At 53.8% G+C, this 26,601-nt stretch overlaps 1 protein-coding gene across 8 annotated transcripts in view; it reads right to left on the bottom strand.

Annotated features, from left to right (window-relative positions):
- Positions 1–233: 233 nt before the first annotated feature.
- LOC105483244 (ceramide synthase 4) overlaps positions 234–26,601 on the bottom strand; it is a 63,617-nt gene continuing 37,249 nt past the window's right edge. For 5 of the 8 annotated variants that reach the window (XM_011744111.2, XM_071087371.1, XM_071087372.1 and 2 more), the window contains 10 exons: positions 12,567–12,740; positions 9,122–9,239; positions 7,395–7,513; positions 7,247–7,322; positions 6,819–6,869; positions 6,133–6,225; positions 5,768–5,896; positions 4,843–4,949; positions 826–982; positions 234–739 (listed from right to left, as the gene is read on the bottom strand). In XM_011744111.2, coding sequence (XP_011742413.1) covers positions 560–739; positions 826–982; positions 4,843–4,949; positions 5,768–5,896; positions 6,133–6,225; positions 6,819–6,869; positions 7,247–7,322; positions 7,395–7,513; positions 9,122–9,239; positions 12,567–12,739 — 1,203 coding nt within the window. In that variant the 5' untranslated portion in view covers position 12,740 and the 3' untranslated portion in view covers positions 234–559. Of the gene's footprint in view, positions 740–825; positions 983–4,842; positions 4,950–5,767; positions 5,897–6,132; positions 6,226–6,818; positions 6,870–7,246; positions 7,323–7,394; positions 7,514–9,121; positions 9,240–12,566; positions 12,773–26,601 lie in introns of all 8 variants that reach the window. The other 3 variants (XM_011744519.2, XM_071087373.1, XM_011744039.2) reach the window with 2 other exon arrangements.

Below are 26,601 nucleotides of genomic sequence, written 5' to 3'. Positions count from 1 at the left end.
ACCCTAAGTGTGGAGGGAGGGGCTTGTTTGAGTCTCTGGCTGGTGAGTCAGGGGCTCATCTGGGAACAGCATGGGGAGGGGGTGGTCTCTGGGCTCTGTTCCTATCTGGGGCCCCTGGGGCCCTGCATCCTTGGGTGGCAGTGAGTATCCCGTCAGTGGGGTATGTAAGTACAGAGGCCTGGCTCCCTCGGGAGTCTCTGGGGATGAAGAAGGAGCTTTGATAGGGACCCAAGTTCTCAGGCAGAAAATTTGGCTCTGTTTATATTTTAATCGGACCCTTTTCAGGCTGGGGCTCCCCCTAGTCCCCAGGCTACAGCCTGGAGGTGTCTCTGGCCAGCCACAACATCCAGCTGCTGGCTCTCGGCTCTGTCCATTTGCCCAGAGGGAAGAAGGGCGGGTGGGCAGAAGGAAGGGGCTGGAGACAGATCATCAACCCTCCCGGTCCACCCCGGGTGGGGCCCTCCCTGTCTCCGGAAAGGTGGCCCAGGGCCTGCCAGTCCAGTCACCCCAGAAATATCCAAGGTGTTGGGGGCAGCCCTTTACGGCCAGCCCTGCCTGGCTATGTGGCCGTTGTGTGCCTAGTTAGACGCCCGGCCACCCGGCTCCGAAGGCCATCAGTGGGGGCTGGCCTTGGCCCTCGAGCTGCCCCATTCTTTAGCTGTAGAGTTTCCTGGGCTCCCGCCGCCTCCTCCTCACTGGAGTCTGATTCTTCCACATCACTACGAATGTCCTTCTCCATCTGGGGAACAGAGAGAGGGATGGAGCTGGGAGCAAGGAGGTAGGAGGAGCTTGGGGCTGGGGCCCCCCGGGGAGGTCCAGCCATACCTGACCCTTCTTTATGAAGCTACAGAGCATGCGCAGAATGAGGCAAGACCAAAACACGTGCAGCAGCTGCAGCAGCATCAGAAGCCCGTTGCAGAAGTAGTAGCCGAAGAAAGGGCCCCTGTTGCCGAGGGACTCGTAGTATGTGGTGTAAAGGATCCTACAGCGGGAGGGAGAGGAGGAGGCCGGGACTTGACCAGCTGCTGTAGCCCCTAGTCCTAGGAATTTCTAACTGGCATGGCCTTCCCTGCTCCATAACCTTCTATGGCTCCCTAGTGCCCCCCACCCCATCATACCTACACTTTTTTTTTTTTTTTTTTTTTTTTGAGACGGAGTCTTGCTCTGTCACCCAGGCTGGAGTGCAGTGGCACGATCTGGACTCACTGCAAGCTCCACTTCCTGGGTTCACGCCATTCTCCTGCCCCAACCTCCTGAGTAGCTGGGACTACAGGCGCCCGCCACCACGCCGGTCTAATTTTTTTGTATTTTTAGTAGAGATGGGGTTTCACTGTGTTAGCCAGGATGGTCTTGATCTCCTGACCTCGTGATCCGCCCGCCTCGGCCTCCCAAAGTGCTGGGATTACAGGCGTGAGCCACCGCGCCCGGCCCATACCTACACTCGAGCTGGGTACGCGAGGCCCCCTCTCGCTTGTACTAAATGAGCAGAACACACATGAGCTCCCTGACTGGCCGTTCATGAACCCCACCCAGGCGGGTACTTATGATCCCAGCTGCTTTCCTGGGTGGGGACTCTGACACCACCTCTCTACTCCTCAGACCCCCATCACCTCCCCCTCATCAGCAGGTGACTGCCTACTCACCTCAGGGGGGAGGGGCTTCATGTCTCGGGAAGGCAAGCGGTGGGGACTCATCTCCCAAGGAGTATAAAAAGGGAGGGGCCTCACCTCCAGGAAGGCAGAGAGGGTGGGGCCTCATCTCCCAGGGAGCCAGACAGGGGCGGGGCTTTGTCTCCCAGGGAGGCTGGGAGGGGCGGGGCTTCATTTTCACTGTGCAACCCAAGCCAGTAGGAAAGAATGTTCCCCAGCACCGCTCCTCCCCTCAAACTCCTCCTTGCTTGTTGCCTGGGACACTGTGCTGGAGCCCAACTCCCACCACACCCTCTCTCTTCTCAAACTCAGCTCTGGTTCTTTTGTTGTTTTGAGGCGGAATCTCACTCTGTCCCCCAAGGCTGGAGTGCAGTGGCGCGATCTCAGCTCTCTGCAACCTCCGCTTCCCGGGTTCCAGCGATTCTCCTGCCTCAGCCGCTCAAGTAGCTGGGATTATAGGCGCCTGCCACCACGCCCAGGTAATTTTTGTATTTTTAATAGGTTGTTTTTGCCATGTTGGCCAGGCTGGTCTCGAACTCCTGACCTCAAGTGATCTGTCCGCCTCAGCCTCCCAAAGTGCTGGGATTAGAGGTGTGAGCCACCGCACCTGGCCTTCCTGCTGGTTCCTTTATCATCAGTGCCAACCCCGCTGTTATTTCACACAAGAAAGGAAAAACCAAAAAACTCACTCTTGACTCTACTCTGCCCCTCTGGGTACCAACTTTTTTCTTTTCCGTGTAGGCTTATTTATTTTTCTTTGGAACTCCTTCAAGGCACTGGCTGTGCTGGGTACGGTGGCTAATGCCTATAATCCCAGCACTTTGGAGGTGGAGGTGGGTGGACCACGAGGTCAGGAGTTCGAGCCCAGCCTGGCCAACATGGTGAAACCCCTATCTCTAAAACAAAAACAAACAAACAAAAATTAGCCAAGTGTGGTGGTGCCTGCCTGTAATTCCAGCTACTCAGGAGGCTGAGGCAGGAGAATCGCTTGAACCCGGGAGGCAGAGGTTGTGGTGAGCCGAGATCACACCATTGCATTCCAGTCTGGGTGACAGAGCCAGACTCCATCGCAAAAAAAAAAAAAAAAAGAGTACTGGCTGTAGCTGCTGTGTTTTTCCTACCCCGTAATCAGCTGTAGGGTTACCAGCGACCTTGCCTTCCTCACTCCACAGTGTTCAGCCCTGCATCGCCACCAACCAGTACAACAGGTTGCCAGCGGCCTTCCCTCCTCCCTGGGCCCCTTCCCTCTCTGGCTACCCCCACCCCACCATCTCCCCATCTCAGTCACTTCTGCCTAATCTCCTCAGGCCTTGAACCCAAGACAGGTGGGAGCCATGGAGGGTTGTAGCCAGAGGAGGGATGTGATCTGACTCATAAGCTCCATGGGCCCTGTTCTTCCTCTCGACCTGCAAACATCAGGGAGCCCGAGGACTGAGCCTCTCTGTCCACACCTGGTCCCTAGGTGATGCTATCCAGGCTGCTGGCTGAAAATACCAGCCATGCACTGGCAACTCCTACATTACCTTTCCCCAGAAGCCCGGACTGGCATGCCCACTGCCTTCTCCATGTCTCCTCTGAGGAGAGGAGCAGACCCCTCAAACCCAGCAGGGCTGAGCTCCTGCTGCGTCAAGCAGTTCCTTCTGTGACTGTTCCTATCTCCTGATCCCAGAGGCATCCCCTTGAGTCTGCTCACTTACCTCGCCTACCCTGGGTCCTCTCGCTCCTGCCCACACATCCCATGTTTCCCCTGCAGCTGCTAGAGGGCATCCAGAACAGCTAGGTCAGATCGAATCCCTCCTCTGCTTATAACCTCCGTGACTCCCATCTCCCTCGGGGTCAAAGCCAAAGTCTTCCCCACAGCCCTCAAGGACCTGCACGGCCTACCCCATTCCCTCCCTGCCCTCCCCCTCATCCACTCTGCTCCAGCCACACAGGCCTCCTTGCTGCTGTTCCTCTAACCTGCCAGGCATGGTCTTGCCTCAGGGCATTTGCACATGCTGTTCTGACTGGAATGGTCTTCCCCTCTGATCAACGTGGTTCTGTCCCTTACCTCCCTCCCACCTCTCTATACAAACGCTGCCAGCCAGGCATTCCCTGCCACTCTAATTCCAACTACCCACCCCTCCCATACTTCCTGCTCCCTTCCTGATATATATATATATTTTTAATTTATGTAGTGATGGAGTTTTGCTCTGTCACCCAGGCTTGAGTGCAGTGGTGTGATCTCGGCTCACTGCAACCTCCGCCTCCTGGGTTCAAGTGATTCTCCTGCCTCAGCCTCCCGAGTAGCTGGGATTACAGGTGCCTGCCACTACGCCCAGTATTAACTTGTGTTTTTAGTAGAGATGGGGTTTCTCTATGTTGGCCAGGGTGGTCTCGAACTCCTGACCTCAGGTGATCCAGCCACCTCGGACTCCCAAAGTGCTGGGATTACAGGTGTGAGCCATCACACCTGGCCAATTTATTTTATTTTTTTAGGATGAAGTCTCCCTCTGTCTCCCAGGCTGGAGTGTAGTGATACAATCTCAATCCACTGCAGCCTCTGCCTCCTGGGTTTAAGTGATCCTCCTGCCTCAGCCTCCTGAGTAGCTGGGATTACAGGCATGCACCATCACGTTTGGCTAACTTTTGTATTTTTAGTAGAGAAAGGGTTTCATCATGTTGGCCAGGCTGGTCTTGAGCTCCTGACCTCAAGTGATCTGCCCGCCTCAGCCTCCCAAAGTGCTGGGATTACAGGGGTGAGCTACCATGCCTGGCCCTCCAACTTTATTGTTAGTAAATCTCTCCTTTGCATGCTGTGTAGTTCACCTGGCTGCCTCATTTACCATCCACTGCACCCATGAAGTGTCTGCTCACGAGGGACAGGGATCTTTGAACTGTGGCCTCTGCTGTGTTCCCAGCACACTCAAGAGACCCCATAAATATTTGCTGGGCAGACTTTGGTGCGCTGGCAACCCTGACCCATCCTCCCACTCCATGGTCCAGGCACGCTGAGTAATTCTAATTCTCTGTCTCACCTCTGCACCTTTGCATATGCTGTGCCCTGTGCCTGGCATGCCCTTCCCTGCCTTCTCCTGGAACTCTCCCAGCCGAGATCCCCGGCTCCTTAGGGCAGGGTACCAATGGTGAGGCAGTCCTGGAATCTCAGACATGCCCTCCCACCTCCCTGACCCCCATGGGAGGGCTGACTCACTGGGTAGGGAAGAGGACCAGTCGGGTGTAGAAGAAGACCAAGGAGAAGATGAGGAAGAGAGCGTCACACACGTGCTGATACTGCGTGTAGTTGACCATCTTACAGGCCTGAGAAGGGCAGCACGGAGAAATGGGCTCAGGACCAGGAGCCTGGCCTCAAGGAGAAGGTGCTATGGGATGGGAACAGGTGAGTTGGGGTGGGGCCTTGATTCCAGGAACTACCTACATTTCCAGGAAAGGTAAAGAGTGTGAATATAGGCCGGGCACGGTGGCTCACGCCTGTAATCCCAGTACTTTGGGAGGCCGAGGCGGCGGATCACCTGAGGTCAAGAGTTCGAGACCAGCCTGGCCAACATGGTGAAATCCCATCTCTACTAAAAATACAAAAATTAGCTGGGCGTGGTGGCGGGCACCTGTAATCCCAGCTACTTGGGAAGCTGAGGCAGGAGGATCGCTTGAACCTGGGAGGCAGAGGTTGTAGTGAGCAGAGATTGCACCATTGCACTCCAGTCTGGGAGAGAGCGCAAGACTCCATCTCAAAAAAAAAAAAGTGAATACATGCATGCATGCACGCACATGTGTATAGCTGTATCCTCCAAGAAGGGAGGCTGAGAGGGGCGGGGCTTTATCTCCCAGGAAGACAGAGGGGGCAGGACCTCATCTCCCAAGGAAGCTGAGAAGGTGGGGGGGGGGGCGCCTCTGCCCAAGGAAGCTAGGAGGGGTGGGGCTTCATCACCCAGGAAGATAGAGGGGGTGGGGTCTTATCAGCCTGGAAGACAGAGGGGACAGGGCCTTATTACCCGAGGAGGCCAGGAGGGTGGGCTCCATTTCCCGGGAAGGTTGGGAGGAATGGGACCTCATCTTGAGGGGCACTTGGGAGGGCTGGGTACAGCAGCTGGGAAGGGTCAGGCAGGGGCCAGGCCCACCTCCAGCAGGTAGTCGGCGGAATCGTGTAACAGCAGCACCAGAGAGCCGATGCGCAGCAGGTTGGCGCTGTAGGAGAAGGTCATCAGGATGACCACCACGAAGTGATGTATCACCTGCTCCTTGAAATCCTGCAGGAGACAGTGGGTCCCAGTGGGGATGAGGCTTGATGCTGGAAGGTGCCCCACCCTATGGGCCAAGAAGTGCGTCCTTTCAAGGGGTTTGTGTGGCTTCTGGGCCCATGGCCTCTATACCTCCTGCAAGAGGCACCAGGGAGCTCTCAAGGTACGGCTGTGAGGCTGCCCTACCACCCGGCTCCCCAGCTCCCTGTCCAGAGACGGGGTCTTCCAGACTTGTGTGGCCTCACCTTGCGCTTGACATCAAAGGGCAGCCTGATTAGCAGTGAGAGGTAGAAAGCCAGCTCCAAGAGGTACCACCAGTACAGGGATGGCTTCAGGGTCTACAGCAGGGCAGGACAAGGTTAGCTGTGGGGAGTGAAGGCTCCCGTCGGGCAGGGGTATGGCTCAGGGCCCACTCCCTTTGCTCAAAACCAGGATACTTGAATCCCAATGAGTGAGCTCCCCATCCCTGGAGGTAATCAAGGGCAGTGGTTTGGTGGAAGCACCTGCTTGGAGTTTCCTAGCCCCTCTCTATTCCCCAGAGGAATCAAAGACACACAGTAGGACTCGGTGGGGAATGATAGTGGTGTCAGGGCTCGGATCCCATGTCCATGGCTGCAGCAACTGTCATCACCCTGGCTTCCAAGCATTTGCTCGCGCTCGCTCGCTCGCCCTCCCTCCCTCCCTCCCTCTCTCTCCCTCTCTCTCTCTCCCCCTCCCTCTCTCTCGCTCGCTCGCTCTCGCTCTCTCACACACACACAGTCAGTCTCTCTCTCTCTCTCTCTCTCTCTCTCTCTCTCTCTCTCTCTCTCTCTCTCTCTCTCTCTCTCTCTCTCTCTCTCACACACACACACACACACACACTCTCACTCTCTCACTCTCTCACTCTCTCACTCTCTCACTCTCTCACTCTCTCACTCTCTCTGCCACTCACCTGGTTTGGGTAATTTTCCCAGCACATTACTGGGGCCCACAGCCACGATTCCTGCAGGGAAACGGGTGTCAGGCTGTGCGGAGGTGAGAATCCAGCTTCCCACCCTGGGGCTGTGGCCTCTTTGGGGGCTCTTTCCATGGTCTCATAGATGCTGCTTTCACCCAGCCCTGCTTTTTCCTGCCTCTCAATCTCCACTGGGGAGCTCATTCACTGCAGAACCCTAAACTTCTGGTGCATGGCAGATCCTAAGTACCTGTTGCGTGAATTCACCACCACCTGGCCCAAATCGCTGTCTCCTCACTTTTTCCTCTCTGGCTGCACCCCTCCACACACACCCTCCCACCAGATCCGGGCCTGGGGCATAGGAGGCATTTCTGGGACAGGAGGACGGGGCAGGAGAGCAGTCAGCCACACTTAGGTACACTCACGTGGTACAGGACTGAGAGACCACCCACGAAGGAGGACAGGTAGAAAAGAAATCTCCAGCTGTGGATGGGGAGGGAGCTGTGAAAACAGGAGACACCCCCCTGCTGCCTTGCACCCCAGAAGTCCCATCCAGCCCCATCCTGGGCTTACCTGGCCTCACAGAACTTCTTGGTCAGCTGCGGTTGATCCTGCTTCCGGCGTCTCCGGAACCATCGCTGGGTCTGCCGCAGTGTGAGGCCACACCGGGCGGCCAGGAGGGACAGCTGGGGCTGGGGGGGGTGATGGGGACAAGGGTCACAGATGAGTCCTCATTTCCCAGGGAGGCTAGCAGGGCGGGGCTCATTTCCCAAGGAATCGGGGATGAAGAGTGGAAAGTGGGGGCTTCCCTCATGTCCCCAGACAGGACTTGGCTCTGCCGTCTCCTCCACTGCAGCCCCACGTCTTGCCTACAAGGTGACCATGTCTATATGGAGAGGCAGTGTTGGAGGTCGTAGTGTTGGGGGTCCCAGCGTGGGGGCCTGCAGAATACTTGGGCCTTCACGGAAGCAAATCCTGTTCATAGGGCAGGCAGGTCGCTGATGGGGATGGGATTAAGAGAGAGGCTGGTGTGCATCCTCCTCTACCCCCAGCTAGGCTTCCCTGCGTCCCTCTAGAATGGTCACTTCCCACCTCCAACCTAGGCAGGCAGTTGAGACCTTGCCCCAGCCCCAAGCCCTACCTGAAGAGGGAAATTGACAAGTAGAGGGGGAGTCACGTGGCTTCTAGCTCTGTGGAAACCGCCCTGTTGCCCCCAGGGCATGTGGTTTTCACCATTCCCCACCCCACTCAGGATGCATCCACGTCCCCACAGTGCAGAGCCTGTCCAGCTGGCAGCCACACCAGAGATGGGAATGGAGGGAGGGTCACAGGACTGCTTCTGTTACTCCATCTCCTACCAGCTCAGGTCTTCCATTCCTCCCCCAGAATAGGAGAGCATGCAACTACTTTCACTGTCCTACAATCTGTCCATTGTGCAACTATGCCCACTGAGGCCCAGGGAGGCTGGGAGGGGCGGGGCCCCATCCCCCAGGGAGGCTGGGAGGGGGTGGATCCTCATTTCCCAGGGAGGCTGGAGGGGCGGGGCTCCATCTCCCAGGGAGGCTGGGAGGGGTGGGTCCTCATTTCCCAGGGAGGCTGGAGGGGCAGGCCTCCATCTTCCAGGGAGGCTGGGAGGGGCGGGGCCTCCATCTTCCAGGGAGGCTGGAAGGAGCGGGACCCCATCTTCCAGGGAGGTTGGAGGGGTGGGGCCCATTTCCCAGGGAGGCTGGAGGGGCGGGGCTCTATCTCCCAGGGATGCTGGGAGGGGTGGGGCCCATTTCCCAGTAAGACTGGTATGGATGGGGCTCCATCTCTCAGGGAGGCTGGAGGGGGTGGGTCCTCATTTCCCAGGGAGGCTGGAGGGGCGGGGCGCCATCTTCCAGGGAGGCTGGGAGGGGCGGGGCCTCCATCTTCCAGGGAGGCTGGAAGGAGCGGGACCCCCTCTTCAAGGGAGGTTGGAGGGGTGGGGCCCATTTCCCAGGGAGGCTGGAGGGGCGGGGCTCTATCTCCCAGGGATGCTGGGAGGGGTGGGGCCCATTTCCTAGTAAGACTGGTATGGATGGGGCTCCATCTCTCAGGGAGGCTGGAGGGGGTGGGTCCTCATTTCCCAGGGAGGCTAGCGGGGCAGGGCTCATTTCCCAAGGAATCGGGGATGAAGAGTGGAAAGTGGGGGCATTGCGGGGGTGTCTGAAGCTACCTTGGCTTCTCCTGCCTCAACAAATGGGCCACACACCACCCGCAGGCCCCACCCCCAGGGCAGTAGTGCCGGTCGCAGGGCACGGTGGGGGGGGGGCTCTCACCTCCTTGGGCCTGTGCCCTTCCGTGAGGAAGTGTTTCTCCAGCGTGGCATTGGGCTTCACCTGCCTCCTGGTCTGATCCCTCACACCCAGCCACCGGCTCAGGGGCAGGCCAATGAATCTGGTGCAAGGGAGACAGAGCCCATTGGCCCAGGTGAAGAGACGGGACTGACTGCATGTGCGGGGGCAGACATGCTATCGGTGGGTAAACCAAGTCTCAGAGGGGCACAGAGGGCACAGCCGGCACACGGCAGGGTGTGTAAGACTTGGGGTCTGTCTTCTCCATCTGCTCAGAGGGTTTGGAGGCCCAGAGTCAGAAAGGCTCGTGAGGCGGGACTCGATTTTCCACTTATTCCTGGCCTCATCCCCTGGGGCCCTGGAGGGGTAGCCTGGCTGCTGCGTTAGACCAAACATAAGAAAGGCAGCTGGCTCACGTGAGGTCAGAAGTTCGAGACCAGTGTAACCAATATGGTGAAACCTTGTCTCTACTAAAAATACAAAATCATCTGGGTGTGGTGGCGTGTGCCTGTAATCCCAGCTACGCGGAAGGCTGAGGCAGGAGAATTAATTGAACCTGGAGGTGGAGGTTGCAGTGAGCCAGGATGGCGTCACAGCCTGGGCGACAGAGCGAGTCTCCATCTCAAAAAAAAAAAAAAAAAAAAAAAAAAGGGGCACTTGGACCTGTGATGTGTCTGCTGGGTGAGGGTGTGCAGACCAGCTCTTGGGGGTACACAGGTACCTTTGCCCAATTCCAAACCAGGGATAAGAGTCTCTTCACTGCCTGCCTCACTGTGGCCTGGGTCCTGGCCTGACCCCCCGCCAGGCTAAGGGCTCCCCAAGGGCAGGGGCAGGGGCAGGGGCTGTTCCCACTCCAAACCCCTCCTCCCAGCATCCCCCTTCCAGGGTAAAGACTTGGAGATCAGGGACCCTGGTCAACCAACATATTGCCCACAAGAGGGCGCGCCAACACCACAGATGGGGACCAAATTTTATATCCACCATCCGTCCCAACATCATCCCTCATTTGGGGAAAGGCTCAGAGCCGCCTAGCAAGGAACTCATTGCAGACTAAATCATGATGCCGAGAGAAAGGGCAGATACTTAATGAGCGCTTATCTGCTAAGCATGGGGCCAAGTCCATGTTATACACTGGCTTACCTAACCCTAACTTAGTCCCCATTGTCATAATGGGTAAACTGAGGCTCAGAGACACGCCCGAGGTGACACTGTGGGCAGGCGGAAGACCTGAAATTTGAACTCAGGATTCTGGTTTTTGTTTTAAGAGGCAGGGTCTCCTTTTGGAGGTGGAGGGTGGGAGGATCGCTTGAACTCAGGAGTTCAAGACCAGCCTGGGTAACATGGTGAGACCTCATCTGTACTAAAAAAAAGCTGAGTTGTGGTGTCACTTGCCTGTAATCCCAGCACTTTGGGAGGCCAAGGCAGGCAGATCACCTGATGTCAGGAGTTTGAGACCACCCTGGCCAACATGGCAAAACCCCGTTTCTACTAAAAATACAAAAATTAGGCATGGTGGCACATGCCTGTAATCCCAGTTACTTGTGAGGCTGAGGTCAGAGAATCGCTTGAACCCGGGAGGCAGAGGTTGCAGTGAACTGAGATTGTGCCACTGCACTCCAGCCAAGGTGAAGAGCTCTGTCTCAAAAAAAATTAGCCAGGCGTGGTGGCACATGCCTGTAGTCACAGCTACTGGTGGGGCTGAGGCTTTTTCTTTTGAGATGGAGTTTCCCTCTTGTTGCCCAGGCTGGAGTGCAGTGGCATCAATGATCTCGGCTCAACGCAACCTCTGTCTCCTGGGTTCAAGCAATCCTCCTGCCTCAGCCTCCTGGGTAGCTGGGACTACAGGCGTGCACCAACACACCCAGCTAATTTTTTGTACTTTTAGTAGAGACAGGGTTTCACCATGCTGATTGGGCTGGTCTCGAACTCCTGACCTTGTGATCTGCCTGCTCCGGCCTCCTGAAGTGTTGGGATTATAGATGTGAGCCACTGTACCCAACCTAATTTTCGTATATATATATATATTTTTTTGAGATGGAGTCTCTGTCTGTCACCCAGGCTGGAGTGCAGTGGCTGGATCTCAGCTCCCTGCAAGCTCTGCTTCCCGGGTTTACGCCATTCTCCTGCCTCAGCCTCCCAAGTAGTTGGGACTACAGGCGCCCACCACCTTGCCTGGCTAGTTTTTTGTATTTTTTTTTTTTTTTTAAGTAGAGATGGGGTTTCACCGTGTTAGCCAGGATGGTCTCGATCTCCTGACCTCGTGATCCGCCCATCTCAGCCTCCCAAAGTGCTGGGATTACAGGCTTGAGCCACTGCACCCGGTCTGTATTTTTTTTTAATCGAGACAAGGTTTCACCATGTTGCCCAGTCTGGTCTTGAACAACTGGACTCAAGCGATCCACCCGCCTCAGCCTCCCAAATTGCTGACATTACGGGCATCAGCTACCACGCCTGGCCTAGATTCAATTTTTTTTTTTTTTTTTTTGAGACGGAGTCTTGCTCTGTTGCCCAGGCTGGAGTGCAGTGGCACGATCTTGGCTCACTGCAAGCTCCGCCTCCCGGGTTTACGCCATTCTCCTGCCTCAGCCTCCCGAGTAGCTGGGACTACAGGCGCCCGCCACCTCGCCCGGCTAATTTTTTTGTATTTTTAGTAGAGACGGGGTTTCATTGTGTTAGCCAGGATGGTCTCGATCTCCTGACCTCGTGATCCGCCCGTCTCGGCCTCCCAAAGTGCTGGGATTACAGGCTTGAGCCACCGCGCCCGGCCAATTTTTTTTTTTTTTAAAGGGCTAAAACCCCTGCATTTGAAACTGGAAAACCCTCCGCCCACCCCACTGTCCTTCACAGAGGCCCTGGGATGCCTTTGGGATGAGATAACACCCCCAGCTCACATTTGCCGTTTTTTTTAAGGTGGAGTCTCACTCTGTTGCCCAGGCTGAAGTGCAGTGGCACGATCTTGGCTCACTGCAACCTCCGCCTCCCAGGTTCAGGCGATTATCCTGCCTCAGCCTCCTGAGGAGTTGGGATTACAGGTGTGCACTCAGCTAATTTTTGTATTTTTAGCACAGACGGGGTTTCACCATGTTGGCCAGGCTGGTCTTGAACTCCTGACTTGAAGTGATCCGCCCGCCTCAGCCTCTCAAAGTGTTGGGATTACAGGCGTGAGCCACGGTGCCCGGCCTCCCATCCCTGTTTTATGAAGATGTTGGCACACCCAGCCCTGAACTGCAGGCAGTGTTCCTATAAACCAGCAATCAGAGGCCAGAATTGTGGGTGTTGGGGGCTAGGGGCAGGCTGGAGCTGGGAAAAGCACTTTGGTGCAAAGCCAGCTTCCACTCGGGACATGCTGCAATGGCAAATTGCACACAGGGCACGAGCACATACTGGCGTCACTGTGGGGGCGATGGGTTGCGGCAGGGCAGACACTCACCTCTCAAAGGCGAGGCGCATGGCCAGGAGGACCAGTGCCAGGGGTAGGGCTGCCAGCATGTCCTGGGGGTGGGGGTAGACACGGCCATCCTGGTCTTCCAGCTCTGCCCATGTGACATTGGGTGGTAACCAGAACCTGTGCTGCCAAAGCCACTCGTTGAAACTGGACAGCATTCTGTGGACACAGGTTCCAGTTAGCTGGGAGGTCTGCAAGCAGAATGGGTGGGGCAAGTGGGGCGTGAGGCTGGAGCCTCACAACTCCTACTTGGGCCGTTATCAGCGCAGCTGACAACCAGGAGGCGGGACTGGAAGATGGAACTCCCCTTGCCTGGGACTTTGGAACTATCCTCTGGCTCCAGAAGAGTGGGGCTTTAGCCACCACTCCATTCTCATCACCCCTGCCCTCCCTTGCCTGGTCAGTGTTAAAGGCAGAGTTGGGCTGTGTGCCCTCAGGCAAATGACTTGACCCCTCAGAACCTCAAGTTCATCTGTAAAACACAGTAGTAGGCCGGGCGCAGTTGCTCACACCTGTAATTCCAGCACTTTGGGAGGCCAAGGCAGGTGGATTACGAGGCCAGGAGTTCAAGACCAGCCTGACCAATGTGGCGAAACCCTGTCTCTACTAAAAATACAAAAATGAGCTGGGCGTGGTGGCGGGCACCTGTAGTCCCAGCTACTCAGGAGGCTAAGGCAGGAGAATGGCTTGAACCCGGGAGGCGGAGGTTGCAGTGAGCCAAGATCGTGCCATTGCACTCCAGCCTGGGTGACAGAGCGAGACTCCATCTCAAAGATAAAACAGAGACAGTACTACCCAGGCTTCTCAACCTACAGTGCTTGGCCTACTGATTTTTAACAAGAGTAATAACACAGCCCAAAAATAATAGTTATTATTCTGCACTTAACTGATGCCAAGATGGTAGCCAGAAGTGAAGGGAGTGGCTGCTTGGGGTCAGAAACTTGAGTGGTGGTTGGGCACCATGGCTCATGCCTGTAATCCCAGCCCTGTGGGAGGCTGAGGTGGGCAGATCCCTTGAGGTCAGGAGTTTGAGACCAGCCTGGCCAACATGGCAAAACTCCACCTTTACTAAAAATGCAAAAATTAGCCAGACATGGTGGCAGGCGCCTATAATCCCAGTTACTCGGGAGGCAGAGGCAGGAGAATCACTTGAAACTGGGAGGAGGAGGAGGTTGCAGTGAGCCGAGATCATGCCACTGCACTCCAGCCTGGGCAACAGAGCAAAACTCTGTCTCAAAAAAAAAAAAAAAAAAAAAACTTGAGTCCTCAAATGTCCAGGAAGGTTTCTTTCCACTGCAGGAAGCTGCCTCTGAAGCAGCCCGCAAAGATGAAGGATTTAAAGAAATCCAGAGGCTGGGCATGGTGGCTCACTCCCAGCACTTTGGGAGGCCAAGGCAGGTGGATCACGAGGTCAGGAGTTCAAGACCAGCCTGGCCAACACGGTGAGACCCTGTCTCTATGAAAAATACAAAAGTTAGCCAAGCATAGTGGTGTGCACTTGTAGTCCCAGCTACTTGGGAGGCTGAGGCAGAGAACTGCTTGAACCTGGGAGGCGGAGGTTGCAGTGAGCCGAGATCGTGCCATTGCACTCCAGCCTAGGTGGCAGAGCAGGACTGTCTCAAAAAAAAAAAAAAATTCATCCAGAGTTCCTTTCCTGGCCATCTTTGGAAGGTAGACTCCCCTCTAGCTGGGAATTTCAGGGGTCTCGCTTGCTGTCCTAGAGCCCACAAAGCAAGTGGGTAAGAGAGCCTATCGCATGACTGAGCTTGCCGGATAACGGAGTGGCAGTCAAGGTGGGGCAGCTCTAGCCAGCATGTCCCAGCCTGCCTGAGGAGCCCAAAGAGCTGCTCCCTTTCCTGAGATCTTGAGCCGAGGGTCCGGCCTACCACAGTGGTTCCCACTCAAAAGTTTGTTCATTCATTTATCTGTCTACCCTCCCCCCGTCCATCCCTGTCCACCCACCCATCCATCCATCAATCTGTTCATCCATCAAAACATCTGTCCACCCACCCATCATCCACCTATCCACTATCCATCCATCTGTCCACCCACCCATTCATCCATCCCTCTGTCCACCCACCCGTTCATCCATCCACCTATCCATTCACCCATCCAAACCACCCATCATCCATCCACCCACCCAAACATCTGTCCATCATCTATCCACCTACCCATCATCCATCTATCCACCCAATTTTCCATCCACCAATCCAAAAATCTGTCCATCTACCCATCATCCATCTGTCCACCCATCTAAACATCTGTCTATCCACTCATCACTCACCTGTGTATCCTTCCACCCACCTATTCTTCTGTCCCTCTATTCTTCCATCTACCCTTCTATCCATCCATTTATCCCTCTGTCCTTGCGTCTATGCATCTGTCCATCCATCCGTCCGTCCGTCCACCCACCCAGGCAAGAGATGTTCTCCAACTGACTTGTACGTGCCAGGTCAGGGCTGGGCCTTGGCGACACAGCAGGGGAACAATGCCAACACATTCCTGCCCAGTTCATAGACCAACAGAGAAGGCAGCCAATAAACAAGTAAACAGATTCACAAATGAATGAAATATGAAAGTGTAACGGGGCCGAGTAGAAAACAGAGTGGCATGATTTTAAATGTGATCAAGAAGAGGCTCTCTAAGGAGGCACCATCTGAGCTGGGATTTAAAGATGAAGAGGTCAGGCCAGGCCCGGTGGCTCATGCCTGTAATCCCACACTTTGGGAGGCTGAAGCAGGTGGATCACCTGAGGTCAGGAGTTCAAGACCAGCCTGGCCCACATGGTGAAACCTCGTCTCCATTAAAAATACAAAAATAATTAGCCAGGCGTGGTGGTATGTGCCTGTAACCCCAGCTACTTGGGAGGCTGAGGCAGGAGAATCACTTGAACCTGGGAGGCAGAGGTTGCAGCGAGTCGAGATCATGTCACTGCACTCCAGACTGGGCGACAAAGTGAGACTCCATCTCGGAAAAAACAAAAAACAAAAAACCAAAGATGAGGAGGTCAGGCCAGGCACAGTGGCTCATACCTGTAATCCCAACACTTTGTGAGGTCGAGGCAGGTGAATTGCTTGAGCCCAGTTCAAGACCAGACTGGGCAACATAGCGAGACTCTGTCTCTACAAAAAATTTAAAAAGCAGTCAGGTGTGGTGGCATGTATCTGTAGTTCTAGCTCTTCAGGAGGCTGAGGTGGGAGTCCGACTCGAGCCCAGGAGTTCGAGGCTGCAGGGAGCTATAATCACACCACTGTACTCCAACCTGGAGGACAAAGCAAGACCCTACGTTTGGGAAAAATAAAAGAAGAGAAGGTTGTGGGTTTGCACACAAGAAAGTGGGGCTAGGGGAGAGGTTTTCTAGATAAATACACAGCAGGTGCAAGGGCTCTGAGGCAGGACCTTGCCTGGCATGTCGGAGGAACAGCGAGGAGGCCCGTGTGGCTGGTACAGAGTGAGCGAGGGGGGAGAGAGGGAGGAGAGGAGGGCAGGTGATGAGGGGCAGCACAGAGCCTGCAAGGCATGGGGGCCACAGGGAAGAATCTGGATTATTTCCCCCAACATTTTAGTTTGCCGCCCAGTCTGGAGTGCAGTGGCGTGATCTCAGCTCACTGCAACCTCCACCTTGCAGGTTCAAGCAATTCTTGTGCCTCAGCCTCCCAAGTAGCTGGGATTACACCACCACACCTGGCTAATTTTTGTATTTTTAGTAGAGATGGGGTTTCGTTTTGTTGGCCAGGCTGGTCTCAAACTCCTGACCTCAAGTAATCTGCCTGCCTCAGCCTCCCAAAGTGCTGGGATTACAGGCACGAGCCACCACGCCTGGTCTTCCCCCAACATTTTATAACAAACATTTCAAACCTACGGAAAAGTTGAAAGAATTTTACAGTGAATACCTGTATTCCCACCACTACATTCTCCCCTTTGCATTCCGTTCTATTTATTCCATCACCCATTTGCCTCTGCCTGTCCATCCCTCTACCCACCCATCAGTCTATCTGGTTATTCCCGACGTATTTCAAAGTAGGCAGCTGACCTCAGGCCACATCACCCCTACACATGTCAGCACACAGATCATTAACTAGCGTTCAATATTTGCTTATGGGTTTTTCCTTTCAAGGTAAAATGTACCCAAGTGAAATGCAGGCTTTTTGTTTTAGACAGGGTCTCACTCTGTGACCCAGGCTGGAGTGCAGAGACCATGGCTCCCTGAAGCCTTGACCTCCTGGACTCAGGTGGTCTTTTCATGTCAACCCCCGCACTGCCAGGACCATAGGCACGCACCACCATGACTGGCTAATTTTTAAAATTTTTGTGTAAAGAGAGGGTCTCCCTATGTTGCCCAGGCTGGTCTCAAACTCCTGGCCAAGCGATCCTCCCACCTTGGCCTCCTGAAGTGTTGGGATTACAGGCATGAGCCACTGCACCTGGCCTGCACACATCTTAAGGGTATAGTCACTGAGTTTGGACAAAACTATATACCTGGCTAATCCAATCTCCCATCACAAATATTCCCTCTAGAAACTTCCTTCTCGCCTCTTCCCAGTCAACCTCCACCACTGTCCTGTCACCCAAAGGTAACACCCATTCCATTCCAATTTTTGTTTTGTTTTTGGTTTTTTTTTTGTTGAGACAGGGTCTCACTCTCTGGCCCAGGCTGGAGTAGAGTGGTGCAATCACAGCTTACCGCAGACTTGACCTCCTGGGCTCAAGCGATCCTCCCTGCTCAGCCTCCCAAATTGCTGGGATTATAGGCATGAGCCACCTTGCCCTGACCCCCACTACCTTTTCTTTTGTCATCATAGCTTAGTTTTGTCAGTTCTTCATGACAACCTTGCCATGTTACGAAATAAAAACAGGCTGGGCACGGTGGCTCACGCCTGTAATCCCAGCACTTCAGGAGGCCAAGGTGGGTGGATCACTTGAGATCAGGAGTTTGAGACCAGCCTGGCCAGCATGGTGAAACCCCATCTCTACTAAAAATACAAAAATTAGCCAGGCATGGTGGCGGGCGCCTGTAATCCCAGCTACTCAGGAGGCTGAGACAGGAGAATCGCTTGAACCCAGGAGGCGGAGGCTGCAGTGAGCCAAGATCATGCCATTGCACTCCAGCCTGGGTGACAGAGCAAGACTCCGTCTCAAAAATAAATAAATAAAAATAAAAATACCATAACCCCAGTGTTTAGGAGGCTGAGACAGGAGGATTGCTTGAGCCCAGGGGTTTGAGACCAGCCTGGACATCACAGTGAAACTCTGTCTCTACAAAAAATATAAAAATTAGCCGGGCATGGTGGCATGTGGCCATAATCCCAGCTACTCATGAGGCAGAGGCAGGAGGATCGCTTAAAGCCCAGGAGTTCAGGGCTGCAATGAGCTGTGATCATGCCACCTTACTCCAGCCTGAATGACAGAGTGATACCTGTCTCCAAAAACAGAGTAAATAAAAAATAAAAATATACAAATAAAATAATAGACCCAGGTGCAGTGGCTCATGCCTGTAATTCCAGCACTTTGGGAGACTGAGGCAGAAGAACTGCTTGAAGACAAGAGTTCAAGACCAGCCTGGGGGGCAGCCGGTTGTGGTGGCTCACCCCTGTAATCCCAGCACTTTGGGAGGCTGAGGTGGGCAAACTGCTTTCCTGGATGAGACTGCACCATTTTACACTCCCACCAGGTGAATGTGGGGGTTCCACTGCCCTTGGTTCTATTTTGAATAATGCAGGGATCCTCACGGTGTTGGTTGCCATGCAGGGCGTAGCATTTTGGAGGCCAGAAGAGGGTACTCTGGTGTGTGCCAGTGAGATGAGGTAGAGATAAGGGGATAGATTCCAGAGACATTTTAGAGGTGGGGCCCCCCAAGAGCCAAACGCTTTCCAAAGTGGAGCCAGAGAAGGGTTGGGAGAGGAAATTGTCAAGATATTGGTCAAAGGATATGAAATTTTCAGTTAGCAGGAGTAGTAAGTCCACGAGATCTACTGTATATCATGATGATTTTAGTTAATAACGTAGTATATACTGGAAAATTGCTAAGAGACTACATTTTCTGCAGGGAGGGAATCTCACTCTGTCATCCAGTCTGGAACACAGTGGCACAATCACAGCTCATTGCAGCCTCAATCTCCTGGGCTCAAGCCGTCTTCCTGCCTCAGCCTCCTCAGTAGCTGGGACTACAGGCTCCAGCCACCATACCCAGCCATTTCCTGCCTTTTCTGGCTTTAGAGGCTGCCTGCATCCTCTGGCTCCTGGTCCCTTTCTCAATCTTCAGGGCCAGCAATGGCTCATTGGGTCTTTCTCCCATCTCGTCATTCTGACAATGTCTCTCCTGCCTCCATCTTCTTCATTTTAGTACCCTTGTGATGACACTGGGTTCACCCAGATAATCTCCCCTCTCAAAGTCAGCTGATTACCAATCTTAATTCCATCTTCAGCCTCAACCCACTTGGCCAATGAAGCTGTCAGCCTTCCAATCTGAAGAACTGGATGAACCAGAATGGGTGAGCTGATTTCAGGACAGGAGTTAGGCTAAGTGTCAGACAACACAAATTGTGGGTGCAGGGGTGGGCAGCTAAAATGTTCCTGTGGGCATGTGGAAGAGGCAGGAGCTACTCAGGTTTGGGGCACAGGCCTGCGGTGGGTGAGGCCTGGGTAGGACTTGTCAGTGAGTGGCTGCTGTCGAAATCCATGAAGATAGATGGAATCCTCTATCTATCAGCAAGGGGTCAACAAGACCCTGTTTTGGGGGAAAAAAAAGGAAGAGAGTGCACATGAAGGGGCAGGCTGAGTACTATGCCATGGGGCACCTGACATTTAAGCATCAATGAAGTATTAGGAGCAACTGCTAGCATTGGATACTCTGGCTGGAGAGGGGCACTAGAAGTCAGTGGCCCAACAAGCAGTCAAGGGTGTGGGATAACCGCTAGTCTAGACCTACAATGAGGCCCAAGCATCCCAGAGTAGACACATGAACAGCTGGGTAGATGTGGGGACTTCAGCCCAGGTGGTTGATTTCTCAAGAAAAAGAAACCATCTTCACTAGCAGACAAGGTTGGCTTGATCCTATGTGCCCACGGGGGCTCAAGGACTCATGGCCAGCTGGCACTCCTGGTCCCAACTGTACTCAGCCTCACAGCCAGAGCCATGACCACTGCAGGGTATTTGCAATCCCCCCCCACCTTTTTTTTTTGAGACAGGGTCTCACTTTATCACCCAGACTGGAGTGCAGTGGCCTGATCATAGCTCACTTCAGCCTCAAACTCCTGGGTTCAAGCCATCCTCCCACCTCAGCCTTCTGAGTCACTGGTGCAGCCTTCTCAGAGACCCTGCTAACTTTGACAGACCCCCAGGTGCAGATGGAATGGGGCTAGGTGTCCCCGGAAGGCCCAGGCATCCAGACCCCCAGCTCCATGTTTTCCCCTCACCCAAGGGTCTTGGATGCATCCTTGCACACCTTGGTGCATTCAAGTCATGATAAGCATAGGAGGGAGAACCACAGGAGCAATGGCTTCTCACAATCTCAAGCCTCACCTCTGCTGATGTGCCCAGCTTCAATGCCTACCAGTTCACTAGCTGATACTCTGCTCCCACCAGACCATATAATTTCACACATCATAGCCTTTACAAATACTGGCCTCTGCCTAGAATACTCATTTAGTATTTGGGTGCTGAAGACAGAAAATGGTGGGGAAAACAAGCAACATCTCTGCCCTGAAGGGCTTAAACACTTTCTTTCTCTGTTTGGCAAACTCGTATGCATCCTTCAAAAACCAGCTCAGTTGTCACCTCCTCCTGAAAGCAGCCCCTGATTGCCTTGCTTTGGATCCTGTTAAAGCACCCTCCCCCAACCCTGTTTTATTCACTGTGATGTCAGGAGCTGGCCAGTGTTTTTGCAGGGAGGGTTGGAGAAGGAAGCATAACCAGTTCTAAACTCCACTGTCCTCTGCTGAATCATGCCCATCCCTTCCTCAGTGGAACAGAAAGGGGAACAGATGCATTTTCTAAACCAAGGAGCTCTCCAAGGAAGCTTCAGACCTGATATGCCCTGATTGCAGAGGTCTGGCCCCAGTGGTCCTACTCTCTCACTAACCTCACCAACCTGTCTCTGTCTGTTCCCTTCCCTCTTCTCCCTCTTAAAGCATAAATAAAAGATGCTGTGGTTTGAGAAAAGAACAGGGTCTGGAGTCCAGCAGACTGGCTGGAGTCCTGGCTGCAATGTTTCAAAGCCCCAGGAGCCTCAATTTCGTCACCTGTTGGTGGGACAGGTGCCCTCCCTGAAGGGTGGTTAAGCAGCTCAGAGACCTTGCACCTGGGGCAATGAGGCAGAGTCTGGCATATGGGAGGGTCTCAGGTATGGCTGTAACCAGGCACCTCAGGCCAGCAAGGTTCAACTTCTCCTCCTGAGGGAAGGGAGGAAATGAGGCTGAGGGATGTGTTCCTCAATTTCTAGCTTTTCTCTTTTGGATCCAGTTCTTCTGTTCATTCCCTGTCATCCTCTGTCTTCCTGGGCCTCAGTTGTCCCATCTGAAAAATGGGTACAGCTAGATTGCCTCTTTGTTCTATCAGGCTATTGTGAGGCTCAGGGCAGGCAGGCAGTTCATAAACACTCCATGCTGATATCACAACGGATCTGATTCCTGATTCCTGCCTCACTCGTTTACCAGCCATGAAACATGGCCTGTCTGTGCCTCAGTTTCATCTGTAAAATGGAACAAACAATCGTCCCTCTTCCACATGGACTGGTTGCGAATGGCACCTGAGGTAGAATGAGCACCTAGTAAAATTTAGAGGACCGGGTGCAGTGGCTCACACCCAGCACTTTGAGAGGCCGAAGTGGGAGGATTGCCTAAGGTCAGGAGCTGGAGACCAGCCAGGGCAACATAGCGAGATCCCATCTTTACAAAAAATTTAAAAATTAGGTGGGCATAGTGGCATACACCTGTAATCCTGGCTACTCAGGAGGCTGAGGTGAGAGGACTGGTTGAGCCCACGAGTTTGAGGCTGCAGGGAGTTGTGATCACACCACTGCACTCTAGCTTGGGCAACAGAGCAGATCCTGTTTTGGAAAAAAACAAACCCCAAAAAACAGCTTAGAGACCGTGATGGTTACCAGTAGACAGGAGGCAGGGGCAGGATGGGGAGTGGTCTGCAAGGAAGGGGTGCTGGCCTGTGGAGGCTTCTAGATGGTTCTTCCAAGCCCTTAGGACGGTTTCTAGCATCTGAGGTGTCTAAGGCTGCTGGAAGCTTTCCTTTCCTCTGCCACCTTCCCTTAAATCTGCAGCTGATGTGCTTGGGCTGGGCTGGACCACAGCAGCTTCGGGGTCATCTGCAGAGCCACCGCGTGGGTGGCAGGGCCAGTGTGACTGGCTCGAGTCTCTCTTCTCCCCTCACCCCACCCGCCCCCAAGCCTGGCTGCTGTTTGAAACCTCCCTGGCCCCACTCCCAGCTCGGCCCCTGCCACCTGGGAACCAAACTGATAATCCTTCTTAGTGGCTAAAAATAGCCCTGGATTGGGGGAAAGAAAGAGAATGGGGCTTTGTACTGACACAGGAGGTGGGTTGGGGGGAATGAGCAGAGGATCCCGGCCCCCCTCCAGCGGTCTGAGAAGGACTGGTCCCCACGGCTTCCCAGAATCCCCAAGGACTCCGAGACTGCTCAGCAGATCAGAGCTATGCACATAGGTTTGTGTTGTTTTGCTTTCAATCTAGCTGGAAATACAGGACTATGTCCCGGGTTGTGAAAAAGGCAATTAATTCAGACCCCAGATGTCTGGGCCTCCCAGAGATGAAAACACACACACACACACTTGCATATATTGACTCACTCACCCGCCCCTGCTGCCTGGCCTGCTGCCTGGGGTCACCTGATTCCTGCGGCCAGAGGCTCAGACGGGAGCACGTGACGTTCTGGAAGGAAGGGGGCTGTTTGCAGATAACCACAGCCTGCCTCTGCACCAGGTCCTGGCTGTCCCTTCCAGATGGCCCTGTCTCTTCTACTCTGAGCCTCTATGAGCAGCGGCCTCACACAGGGTGCTAGTGACCAGAGATGCCACCAGTTGAGGTACCACTCCCCGCAAAGACTCCAAGGTGCACCTCTAGTCCAAGGTTCTGCCTTACCTGAGCCCCTTATTTCTGGACACATTCTTGCCCTCTACATTCTGGCCCTGCTGCCTCCCCAGCTTAATCCACAGCAACTGCTGCTTGCTGGGCTTCCAACTCACCAAGCTCACTTGTACCATGTTTGCACCCCAGTCACATACATGTCTGACTGTGTCATCATTCATATCTCAGCTCAAATGTCACCTCCTCCAAGAAGTCTTCTCAGACTACCACCAGAGAGGCCACCATATTATTCTGTCTCCTGATCCTGTGTAGTTCCTTCAACCCTCTTGTCCCAGTTGATCTGTTTCATTGGGGTGCCTTCTTCACCCCAAGGCATAAGTTTCATGAAAGAAAGTGGTTTGAGTCACAGCTGTATTCTCAGAGCTTCAGATAGGGCTGGACACATTAGATGCCAACTAAATGTTTGCTACATGGATGAATGAGTAGAATAGACAGATGGACAGGTGGGAGGGCGCAAGGACGTTAGCTCAGGTGGTCAAACTCTCTAGAAAAATAACCCACCCTTAACAGGCATGGTTGATCTCCATAAACATTCCCATAAAGGAAACTTGGGAACTGGGAAGCCCGAGGCTCAAAGCAAGAGGTGACTGGATACAGATCACAGGTCACTCAGTCAACAAGGGGCAGGGTCAAGGCTAGAAGCTCCCCTGGGTGACGAGGGGGCTGCTTTGCCCCCACAGTGGGCTCAGGGTTCATAGGATCCTGTGGAGGCTTCCCCAGGCCTACCTCTGCTGATTAAAGTTTCCCCAAAAAGCAAGCTTCTCCTTCTATTTGCCCTCTGAGCTCTCAGGGTACTAGGAGCTCAGCATGAAATTTTTCTTTTTTTTTTGAGATGGAGTTTCGCTTTTGTTGCCCACGCTGGAGTGCAGTGGCGCGATCTCGGCTCACTGCAACCTCTGCCTCCTGGGTTCAAGCGATTCTTTTGCCTCAGTCACCCGAATAACTAGGATTACAGGCGTTTGCCATCACACCTGGATCATTTTTGTATTTTTAGCAGAGTCAGGGTTTCACCATGCTGGCCAGGCTGGTTTCGAACTCCTGACCTCAGGTGATCCATCTACAGCAGCCTCCCAAAGTGCTGGGATTACAGGTGTGAGCCACCATGCCTGGCCACAATTTTTCTTTCTTAAAGAGATAGGGCCTCGTTCTGTTGGCCAGACTGGAGTGCAGTGGCACCACTGCAGCTCACTGCAGCCTTGAACTCTTGGACTTAAGTGATCCTCCCGCCTCAGCCTTCCAAACAGCTGGGACTACAGGAGCATGCCACCACACCCAGCTCCTTTTCATTAGTTTTTTATAGAGATAGGGTCTCGGTATGCTGCCCAGGCTGGTCTTGCACTCCTGGTCTCGAGCCATTCTCCCACTACAGCTTCCTAAGGTGCTAGGATTACAGACACAAGCCACCACACCCAGCCTCCGCATGCAATTTCTTAACATCTATGCCCCTGGCAGCTCAGGAGCCTTGGTAAACTGGGCCATGTCCCCTGGGTATCCCCAGCCTCCTCCCCTATTCCACCTTCTTGGAACCATTCCCTGGCAACCATCTCTCCTATCAGCCCCCTCAAAAGCTACAACCAATACTGGACCATGAGGATCCCCCAGCAGGTGCCCGCCCAACTCTGGCCTGGTGCTGGCTGCGGGAAAGAAGAGGGGCCTCCACCTCCTCACCCTTCTGGAATTCTCTCTCTTCTGCAGCTCTATTCAAGCTCTGGTTATCTCAGCCCCATGCCATCCAGATGCTATGATTCCCAAGACCAGCCCAAGCCCCCAGGCCTCTGCATCAGTGCTCTTTTTCCGACACGCCTCCACCCTCTTCCCTGGGCCGGTTCACACTTGCCTCTCAAGTCCTGCATCAGATTAAAATCCCTATTTAAGAGGCCTCCCCTGCTCTTCCTATGTTAGGCAGAGCCCCCTCCCCAGCCAATCCCCTCCCTCCCCTAGGGCTTTCTTCGGAGCCAGCCGTGGCTCCCTGGAGGTTGGAGTACTCAAGTCGGCCTGTAAGTCTCTCCCCAATAAGTGACGGTCAGGCCAGGGTGAGACCTCCAGGGGCCCCCAGCATCCCAGAGCAAGTAGGGGAGGTCCATCAGGGAGGCCTCAAAGGCCGAGGGAGGAGAGAGGATCTGATCTCTAGGGGTTGGAGGGAAAGAATGAACAGTCCCCAGCCCCAAAGGTGGAGTAGTGGGGCAGGGGTAGTGGTGGGGGATTAGCATCTGATTGTTACTCAGAGACAGGATTAAGTATACGTGTGGGAGTGTGAGGGGAGCCCACTTGGGCTATTACTGGTTTAAAAAAAAAGAAAAATAAAAACAGCATTATGGAAGTATAATCAATAGGCAAGAAGCTGTACGTGTTTAAAGTGTGAGATCCAACACTTTTTTTTTTTGAGATGGAGTCTCGCTCTGTCACCCAGGCTGGAGTGCAGTGGCGTGATCTAGGTTCACTGAAGCTCCACCTCCAGGTTCAAGCAATTCTCCTGCCTCAGCCTCCCACGTAGCTGGGATTACAGGCACGTACCACCATGCCCAGCTAATTTTGTGTTTTTAGTAGAGATGAGGCTTCTCTACGTTGGCCAGCCTGCTCTTGAACCCCTGACCTCAGGTGATCCGCCCACCTCAGCCTCCCAAAGTGCTGGGATTACAGGCGTGAGCCACCACACCTGGCCTACCTTTTTCTTTTTTTTTGAGATGGAGTCTCTATTGCCCAGGCTGGAATGCAGTGGCATGATCTTGGCTCACTGCAACCTCCACTTCCCGGGTTGAAGTGATCCTCTTACCTCAGCCTCCTGAGAAGCTGGGATCACAGGCATCCACTACCATGCATGGCTAATTTTTTGTGTGTTTTTAGTGGACATGGGGTTTCACCACGTTGGCCAGGCTGGTCTTCAAATCCTGACCTCAGGTGATCTGCCCGCCTCCGCCTCCCAAAGTGCTGAGATTACAGGCATGAGCCACGGCACCCAGGAGATCCAACACATTTTGACATAGGTACACACCCATGAAATCAGCCTCTCAATCAAGATAATGAACAGGACGCTGGAGGCTGGGTGAGCTATACCTAGTCCAGCAGCCTTTACCAGGTCCAAGGTAACAGGATTTTTATCTATAACCGTCTCTATGTTCCTGGGGCAGATAACTATGAGAGAACTAACAGCAAGGTGCCTTGCAAGCTAAGAAATAAACCGATTTATTTATTTTTTCCCTTTTCCTTTTTTTTTTTTTTTTTTTTTTGAGACAGAGTCTCGCTCTGTTGTCCAGGCTGGAGCACAGTGGCGTGATCTCGGCTCACTGCAACCTCCACCTCTCGGGTTCAAGAGATTCTACTGCCTCAGCCACCCTGAGTAGCTGGAATTACAGGTCCATGCCATGATGCCCAGCTAATTTTTGTATTTTTAGTAGAGACGGGGTTTTGCTATGTTGGCCAGGCTGGTCTCAAACTCCTGGCCTCGAGTGATCCACCCGCCTTAGCTTCCCAAAGTGCTGGGATTACAGCCATGAGCCACTGCACCCAGCCCCGTTTTTCTTTTTTTAAAAGACAGCATCTGGCTCTGTTGCTCAGGCTGGAGTGCAGTGGTGAGATTGCGGCTTATTGCTACCTCTGCCTCTTGGGCCTAAGTGATCCTCCCATCTCAGCCTCCCAAGTAGCTAGGATTATACAGGTGGGTGCCACCACGCCCAGCTAATTTTTGTACTGTTTTGTAGAGGTGGGATTTCACCATGTTGCCCAGGCTGGGCTCAAGCGATACTCTTGCCTTGGCCTCCCAAAGTGCTGGGATTACAGGCATGAATCACCGCGCCCAGCCATAAGCAGAAATTTGACCCAAACACTTGGGAAAGTTGAAGAAACACCTAGCAGATACAGAGTTCCCTCTCCAAAGAAAACCTTACTAATGCATATGTCATGTTAGGAAA

Source organism: Macaca nemestrina, chromosome 20, assembly GCF_043159975.1.
Source record: "Macaca nemestrina isolate mMacNem1 chromosome 20, mMacNem.hap1, whole genome shotgun sequence".
NCBI classification, from domain to species: domain Eukaryota; kingdom Metazoa; phylum Chordata; class Mammalia; order Primates; family Cercopithecidae; genus Macaca; species Macaca nemestrina.
Note: the sequence above shows the minus strand (reverse complement) of the source record. Positions and strands in the feature narration are given on the sequence as shown.